General features: G+C 39.6%; 2 protein-coding genes across 4 annotated transcripts; one reads left to right on the top strand and one right to left on the bottom strand.

Annotated features, from left to right (window-relative positions):
• The first annotated feature begins 324 nt into the window (after positions 1–324).
• Positions 325–1,188, top strand: LOC125212574 (putative calcium-binding protein CML16). The gene has a single exon (XM_048112779.2). The coding sequence runs from the start codon at positions 487–489 to the stop codon at positions 1,006–1,008; it is 522 nt and encodes a 173-aa protein (XP_047968736.1). The 5' UTR covers positions 325–486; the 3' UTR covers positions 1,009–1,188.
• Positions 1,189–1,302: 114 nt separating this feature from the next.
• On the bottom strand, positions 1,303–7,481 carry LOC125212572 (ATPase E1-E2 type family protein / haloacid dehalogenase-like hydrolase family protein). 3 transcript variants are annotated; one of them, XM_048112778.2, is made up of 12 exons: positions 7,349–7,481; positions 6,420–6,946; positions 4,450–5,777; positions 4,235–4,345; positions 3,752–4,028; positions 3,569–3,657; positions 3,379–3,487; positions 2,970–3,173; positions 2,679–2,804; positions 2,501–2,599; positions 2,218–2,409; positions 1,303–2,146 (listed from the first exon to the last, which is right to left on the bottom strand). In XM_048112778.2, the coding sequence occupies exons 2-12, from the start codon at positions 6,819–6,821 to the stop codon at positions 1,514–1,516; spliced, it is 3,570 nt and encodes a 1,189-aa protein (XP_047968735.2). In that variant the 5' UTR covers positions 6,822–6,946; positions 7,349–7,481; the 3' UTR covers positions 1,303–1,513. The 3 variants fall into 3 exon arrangements, with proteins under 3 accessions (XP_047968735.2, XP_047968734.2, XP_088923326.1); XM_048112777.2 differs by having other exon boundaries at positions 7,303–7,446; XM_089067200.1 differs by lacking the exon at positions 7,349–7,481 and having other exon boundaries at positions 6,420–7,253.
• Between the last annotated feature and the right edge of the window lie 1,368 nt (positions 7,482–8,849).

Raw genomic sequence — 8,849 nt, 5'->3', positions numbered from 1 at the left:
AAAGGGAGTGTGATAAAATTGTACTCTACTCCAATGTTTATCTAATTCATCGCATCACCATCACAAGCAATTAATATAAGACTCGCCACATGCAAGCCATTTTTCTTACCCAATAATATTGCACTCATTTAATGCTAAATTTACTTCTTACCTCCACAATAAAAAAATGTCAAAATATAAGATGTATAGATACATTCCATCTAAAGTCACAAAGAAAAGTTTGCAAGAATAGGTCAGTCACAAAAAGACTTGTAGAAGTTTCATATTGGCCAATTACAATAAGTCAATAAAATATTGTTACACTACTTGATAAATATAAATACTAGTATTTGATCATCTTCGTTGCTCTTTCATCATCACCACCCACGCGCTTTCTCACTCATCGACCATTTCAAACCGACGTTAAAATCACAGCCTCAAACACTCCCCAAAGCAAGCACAGCCACCCTCCGAAATTAGGGTTTCTTCTAATTCGATTTTGGGGAAATGGTCGCATTCCGCAGCATCAGAATGGCTAAGATGGAATCCGATCAGCTGAACCAGCTGAGGGACATCTTCGCCCGCTTCGACATGGACCACGACGGCAGCCTCACGCAGCTCGAGCTCGCCGCCCTCCTTCGCTCGATCGGCCTCAAGCCCTCCGGCGACCAGATCCACTCCCTCCTCGCCAACATGGACGCCAACGGCAACGGCTCCATCGAATTCGACGAGCTCGTCGACGCCATCCTCCCTGACATCAACGAGGAGGTGCTCCTCAACCAGGACCAGCTCATGGAGGTCTTCCGCTCCTTCGATCGCGACGGAAACGGCTACATCACCGCCGCCGAGCTCGCCGGCCAGATGGCGAAGATGGGGCACCCCCTCACCTACCGTGAGCTCAGCGATATGATGCAGGAAGCCGACTCCAACGGCGACGGCGTCATCAGCTTGAATGAATTCGCCACAATTTTGGGGAAATCGGCCGTCGAGTTCCTCGGCCTCGAGGAGCCGGTGTCGTCTTCATCCTAGGGTTTACTCATCTTAATTTCATTTGATTTGATTTTTTAATTGGGGGAAATGTATGTGGCGTTGTACGACAAAACTAATTCATCTTTTTTCTTCTCTACTTTCTTCTTTTTCATTGTTTTGATTAGTTTTTGTAGATAGTGTATTCAGATAAAAAAAAATTGGCAGAATTTCAACAGCAAATTGTTACTTATAAATGCGTTTTTTAGTTTGATCACGATATAATAAAAATTGTTAGTTCTTCAACAAAACAATCAATGTTGAAGTAATTCCCAATACCTAAAACAACAGAGCAAGTTTAAGCAAAATCTTGATATAATAGAATGATTTCCTCACATATCTACTTCAACTACATCGACTGATAAAGATTACAAAATTGGTTGAATCTGTGTTACTTACAAACTGCACAAATAAACTGTACAGACCTTGCGGTACTAAGTTCACAACGAGAAAATCGAAGCATCATTGTACAACGAGCAGGGCTCCGAACACACATAACAACCACGTGCTATCGATGATTACGGCTCCTGTCATGCAATGGATTCGTCCGTGCCAGGGAACGAGCAGTGAAGCCCACAGTCGTGTGTCTTATCGATCTCTGCCTCACCATGTCACAGAATTCCGGATCATCAGCTCGGCCCTCGTACCTAATCCACTGTATCATTCCATGGTACATTGGGAAGAACCTCATCTGAACAGCTTTGTACACAAAGTAAGGCAGGAGAGCTGAGACGATAACGTAGATCGTTACCACGTAGAACGCAGGTGTCGGGGCCAGAGACTCCACAAACACCTTATACGCGGTTGTGGAGATATTCGAGGGCATAGCTCCATACGCTAAAAGGAAAATATACCACAGAGCAATTCCACCCCAGATGAATATATGCTGGATTAAGGTGAAGTAACTAATGGCAAGAGCCATCTGACAGTTGACGACCCACACAACGCACGTATACATTACCGCTCCAAGAATCTGGTGATCGACAATCTTTCCGTTTTTGTTGAATCCCTGAGGGTTCAGTGACCTTGAGCAGAAGTAGTAGATGATAACGGCGCTGGAAACACCATTGAGCATCCAACCAATAATGCGGCGCCAGCTGAAGAGGGAGTTCTGCACACCTTCTTGGTAGAGCAAGGGAAACTGCCATGTGAAATCGAGCATGAGACTTTGATGAGATACTAGACACGCTAATATATCGTATGGAGGCGTACCTTTAGGCATAGTCTAGCAGAAACGTCCTGGTCGAAGACCCCCATTGCAATAACGGGTAATGAGGTGAAGAACACGTTGTAAAGGGACAGAAACCAATCGTTATACGCGGTTTGCCCAGAGAAAGACGAGTGAGCCTCGTATAGGAAGAGAGTGATACCAAAAGTGATATTCTTGTAGAAAAAGTAGCAAATCTGCATAAAAGGTTATATAAAATTAAGTAGTGAATGAAGACATAACTTCGAACAAAGCTCAGAAGTTTGGAAAGGTGAACATTGAAGTTACCATTGAAGAGATCCTTCTGTAACACCAATGTCCATGCACCAAAAGCAGACGTTCCAAAAATCGGAACTGAGCAATTGCAATATCACTCGACATGACTGCCTGGTATGTAAACGAAAACAAAATGTGAGGCTTTGTCAAGAACTCTTAATCCAAACAACACACAATTTAGCTTTTGCACCTGCATTCCTTCAACACCACTTATTCCGATCCCAATATCCGCTTCTTGCAGCATTCCAACGTCATTAGCTCCATCGCCAATCGCCAGAGTAGTCTTATGTATTCCATCCTTAACAAGTCTTGTTACCTGTGTGGTTAAAAAACCATTTGAATACTTGTACATGTACGATAGAAGCAGTAGACACGGCTAAAAAATCAATTTGAATACTTTTACATATATGATAGAAGCAGTAGAGGCGGCTAGATCACAGAATTAAATGAGAATGTATAGATGCAGAGAACACAAACTAACCAAAGCCTTCTGCTTAGGAGAAGAGCGGCAACATATTACAGATGCACAGCTGATTGCAAGGCCAAGAAACAAATTCTTGACACTGTCATCTAATGCATATGCAAGAGATTTCCCATCAATGATCAATGCGAAAGCCTCCGATCCCGAGTTAGCCACCTGACTCTTCCCCACAGTGATCTGCTGGAGAACACTTTGCTTCGAAGCCTAATAAAAAATTGAAACCTAATCAATACCCCGATTACACATACCACTTAAGAAGACTTACACTATTACAGTAACATCTAACAAATACGAAGAGGAAACATTTTGTACCCACCCCTAAACCAGAAAATGTAATCTAGTAATTCTAAGGCAATGTAAATGTCAATCCAAACAGAAATTGCTCACAAATAACTATAAATTGCTTTACCTTGGCAATCACATTCTTATCTCCTGTTTTCTCCAACGTTGTGATCTCTTCTGTATCCAAGCTAACAAGAATATGCTTCATTCCTTCTCTGAGCAAGCTACAAGCATACCTGCAAAGTCGACCCGTTCAATCAGAAATACATGGATAGTCGGCTTTGATTGCATTTATGAGAAATCATGCTGGAACATACCCAATGTTGATAGCAGTTTCCATCTTATCCCCAGTCAAAACCCATATTTTGATCCCGGCCTGCGCGAGTTTGTCGATACACTCAGGTACCTGCCACGAACAACACCAGAAAAGAAAATTCAGCACTGGCCAAATCTAGAGAACCGTGCATGACTGCACTGCGTGATACTGTAAAATGACGCACCCCTTGTTGAAGCTTGTCCTCTACGGCTGTTGCACCAAGAAGAATCATATCTTTCTCGATTTCTTCAGTCACTTGATCAATCAGTTCCTGACGATTGGCGCTGACTGCATTCTTGGCTTCGGTGAATTTTTCATTGAACAGTGTGTATTCTTCTTCGCTGAGTTCCCGATAAGCAAGTATTAGGGTCCTCAAGCCTGTATCAGCATACTCATTCACGTGTTCCCTGGTTTCCTTTTCATATTCTCTTCCATTTTCAGCAAGCCTCTCAAACATGACACTGCGGTGAAATAGTAATTATGCAGCTGATATTAGGAAGGTTTATGACAAACAAATATATTTTGCAAAAAGTTTAGGAATGAAAATATTTCTACTGGTAATGCTTAGCATGCCGGGAACATTGTCATCAACGTGTGTTTCAGTCAACAAAACATATGGACATGAAATGCACGGTAGCAGTTTCAGTACATTACGAAAGAAACCAACCTATCAGCACCTTTGCAAAACAATAGTAGCTTTCCCTCCTCATTCCTTACTATCACAGACATTCGCTTTCTTGAACTGTCAAATTCTAGAACATTTAACAACTTGTATGACCTGCATGCATCAGCTAAAATTGTTTTAGGATATGCATCGCATAAATGACTGTCTAGATGTCAAAGGGAGGATAAAAATATGGTGGAGAAATCAAAGATACTGACCATTCAACTCTTTCTCCAGAGACGGGGTCCCACTCCTTCACATGAACGCTTGTTTGTGTTCTTTTGAAGAATTCAAAGCCGATTTCCCTAGCTGCAATGACAAAGGCAGCCTCATCTGGTGACTCAGCTTCATATGTGACTTTCCCTGTGTTTTCATCAACGTCGGGTAGAGCTGTATGGCAGACTGCCAGCAAGCGGAAGAATTTAAGGATGACATCCGAATGGGGCTCGTTCAACCAATTCCCGTTCATGATTCTATCATCGTCAAAATTGAATCCCTTAACCGAAGATCTTCTTGGGCTGCCAACATCCTTTCCTTTCACCATAAATGGAGACCCTGTTCGTTTGGCCATATCCCTTTCCACTTCTGTTATACCATGTCCATATGCAGTACCAGCAATTGAGCACTTGATAAACTCCATCGAATTACAAGTTAGCGTCCCTGTCTTGTCTGAAAGTATAGTATCAACTTGCCCTAGCTCCTCATTCAGATTTGAGGTACGGGCATAGGCTGGTTTGTCAGTTTCTTCATAGTACATACTAACATCTTGATTTATAAATATGCTCTGAAGCACCTTAACTACTTCTATTGACACATACAAAGAAATCGGAATCAAGTAGCTGTACAGTAACAAGGCTGTCAAAAAGTGATATATGGCAGCGGCTGGTGCCCTATCTGGATCAAAAAATATGTCAGCATTATCTGGTCTGAGATACCACCTTTTGACTCCGCCATCCAAGTCGTCTTTAGTCTTAATCCCGAAGTAGATTGATCCAATTGCGGAGATGGTGAACAAAACACCAAACAAAAGGTAAACAATCTTATCCATCTTCTTCTCTATATTGCTTCTCTTGGAAGGAGGAGGTGTTGAATTCTGGATAACCTTCGTGTCGTGGCCTGTGAAGATAACAGCTCCGTATATGTATTCTGTGTTACGGAGTTTTGAGTCTCTAAGTAGCAACTGTTGAGGCGAAAGAGGGAGTTGAGCTCCTTCTAACTCCATACTTCCAACAAAACTGTACAAATTAGCATTAGGATCCTCACATTTGATAACAGCCTTGAAATCTTTGAACTCCTCGTCATTTAGTGATGAAGTTGCTTCCAATGCTTGTTTGATCTTCAAATTTGTCTCCCCGTCAAGGTTCATGGTCTCAACGTAGCAGATAGCATCTTCATAACTTGATGAAAGCAAAACTAAGTCTGCAGGAAAGAATTCATCCTTCTCCACCTTAACTATATGCCCGACTTTCAGATCTTTCCATGGCGTTGACTTAAACTTCCCATCACCTTCATGTACCTTCACCTTTCTGTTGTTCACCTCAACATCCTAATATTTGCAGATTCTCGTCATCATCATCATCAACAAGAACCAGAGTATACAAATTGACAGGTAAGAAAGGAAACAAATAACTACGTCGAATATTATAAATTTCCCAAATGGGCAAAAGCCAGTGGTAACATATCTAGTCCAACGACATACAGTGGCCTCATAATCAGATCCTTGATCGAGGCAATCTTAACTAAATCAAAGATTATCTGAATCCAGAACCAATAACATACTTTTTGTTTGGATAATTTTAAGACAAAGAAATAAAGCAGCTGTCAACAATAAATTTATTGGTTCTGTCTACTCAAAACAAAAAATATTCACACTGCACATAAACAAAACAGGTAGTTTCCACAAAAATCTGAACATCCCAAATCCAGCAGAAAGTCTTCCAATCTGAACACATACAAAACTAAGTAGAATTCCTCCAAAAACGTAGTAAGCAACCCAAGCCAAGAACAAAATAAAGCAGCAGCATAGTACACTCCATACACCTCAATAATTAAAAAAGACAAACACACACAACCGCAACATCAGCAGCAACAGAAACATCAACAACAATACCAATAGAAAAAACAACAACAAGGTTAACATCAGACAAAACGTATATCATACTACCACATAACCAAAAATCAAGAATACCTGTTGATTCCGCCGCCAATCCTCAATACCTTCCTTAACCATGGTTGCTCCAATAACTATAATCAAGGGAACTATAGCACTGACCGCGGTATAGGGCGCAAGAGGGGTAAAACTCAAGATACCAGTGACAAGAAAATAGAAGTTAGCCACTCTCCTAAACTGCTCAAACAAAGCCTTGGGCAAGAAAGTTGCAGGAGTGTACTTAGTTGTCCTAACATAATTAGTGGCATATGTCCTAAGGCCGGCGTCCAAACCATCCGGCTCGTTGCAGTAAACCACCCTTGAGAAGCCAGGCCTCCCAATCTGTGACTGTGAGAGATCTTCTTCTGCTGATGGTCTTTTTGCACATTTGAATGTGTAGATCCTGCTGAAATTTATTCTCCGTTTTCTGCCGTTTCTCATTCTGTTACAACAACCTTAATCTCGTGAGATCCAAGAAGAGAACTGAACCAGGCCTGCTGTCTGAAATAGCAGCAACTGCCCTCTGATAATGCAGGCGTTCAGGGGCAGCTACTTTTGTCAAGCACCTAGCATACAAATGACTTCATAATCAGAGATTTTTTTCTAACTACCATACATAAACAATTATTTTCAGAGGAAAAAAATAACTCCAACAAATGGTCCTAATCTCCAACTACTCCAAAACAGTTGTCAGAAATGAATTATTGTGAATATTTGGGGGTTTCAGAGGACTGATTGAGGAAGAAGAAGACAAGAGATTCCATCTTCAAAAAGGCTCAATCTTTGTAATGAGTGATTGGATTAAGCAAGATTAAGGCTGCTAAATCAGCTGGAGCAGCTCAAAAGTGGTGTATAAAAACAAGAAAACGACAGTGCCTTGGCAAACACCTAGCATTAGACGAAAGACGAAAATGAAATATACGTGTAGGAATTATCCAGTCATTTGATTTTTCCCTCATGACATACACCTTTGATCATTGACTTGGATTTCTCTCTCTCTCTTTCTCTCTCTTTGTTTGACTTTGATGGCAGTTGGGTTTGGGTTTTTTGCACAAGCCTAATGTTCAAAATCAAAACTTGACCACTATTCCTTAAAGAAAAAGGAATTACAGATCACAAATGATTGCAGAAACTCTTAATGGATGCCACATTAGCTATTGCAAGAGAAGCAGAGGTTGAAAATTTCAGAGAGAGGGAGAGGGAGAAAGGGTCAAGGAGACAATGGGCGATATAAAATGAATTGGGGTTTTGCTCCGAATTTTCACATCGTAAAGCTGGAGGTTTCGCGGGAAAACATTCTTTTTTCAAGAAAATGTTTGTTGTGATTCTCGCAATTCGCATATTTTTGTTTGTTTTTGCCGGAGATCTGAGGGGAAATGTAAAACCAGTTGCACATGCAGGAAAAAAAATATTTGTGGGGGAATTTGAGTGAAAAAAATAGAATCTTTACGGTAACAATTTGTTTGTGTGTGTTGGCAATCATTAAACTATTATTGATCATATTATGATTAATTAAATTAAGAGTGTTTTAGCGATGTGTTAAAATCGGACAAATAATTAGTTGAATATCTTTATCTTTTCTAGATTTGAGATAGTGACACAGACAAAAAAGTGAAATTGCATTCGGCAAAGCTGGCAAAGGACCGCAACTCAGGAGATGCGACTACTCCAATAAATTAATTTAGTAGTACTAATATATTTTGTTTAAAAATTAGTTAATGGAGTAGTGGTACTATAATTTTTCATACTTTATAATTCAGTTAACTGAAATTATAGAATATCTAATACTTGCATCATGTTACTCCCTATAAATTGAGTCTATATAAAACTGCCACTACATCTAATTATGAAGCTGAAACTAAAGTATTTTTCCAATACTCGTAATTCAATGTATGCGTTCTTAATCGCATAGATGTGAAAATGTATATGTGAATTATTCGGTGGAAGTGTTTCTTTTTCCCTTGTTTAGGGGATTTAATTATAGGCTTGTTATTCTAAATAATATTGTTGTATGCAAGTATGAATTTTCTTAATTAATTGCTTTTATAAATGGTTATTTACTTGACCACTATTGAATGCAACAATAGAGTAATGTCATCTACGATTTGAATTACTTTTAAATTGCATACGTCGTGTCGAAATTTATAAACTACTTAATAAAAAAAGATTAAAATCAAGATGTATTTACAACTTATTAATAAAGTAGGCTTGCAACGTATGAGATGACGTTAATTTAGTCAAAACATTTTTGTAGCCCCCAACTGCATGATTAAATAAATATAAGTACCCTAGTCCCCTACCACCTCCATGCACTTCATTAATATACTAGTAGGAATACTACTCTTTTCTTTAATTAGCAAAAATATGGAGTATTACTATTATTCCTTTTATAAGAAAAAAAAATGGTATATGTATTTTGTTTTTGCTATATGAGCTCATTTCATTTTCCAACATTTATCATCTACCACA

Source organism: Salvia hispanica, chromosome 3 (genome assembly GCF_029641045.1).
Source record: "Salvia hispanica isolate PSC_SH4W2 chromosome 3, Shi_PSC_v1, whole genome shotgun sequence".
NCBI lineage: Eukaryota > Viridiplantae > Streptophyta > Magnoliopsida > Lamiales > Lamiaceae > Salvia > Salvia hispanica.
This window is presented reverse-complemented; position numbering and strand designations above follow the sequence as displayed.

Coding starts and splice junctions, on each gene's coding strand:
- LOC125212574 (XM_048112779.2), top strand. CDS start 487: ATGGTCGCATTCCGCAGCATCAGAATGGCTAAGATGGAATCCGATCAG.
- LOC125212572 (XM_048112778.2), bottom strand. CDS start 6,821: ATGAGAAACGGCAGAAAACGGAGAATAAATTTCAGCAGGATCTACACA. Junction 3,658..3,751: donor AGGACAAGCTTCAACAAGGG/GTGCGTCATTTT, acceptor TGTTCGTGGCAG/GTACCTGAGTGTATCGACAA. Junction 2,805..2,969: donor CTCCTAAGCAGAAGGCTTTG/GTTAGTTTGTGT, acceptor TTAACCACACAG/GTAACAAGACTTGTTAAGGA.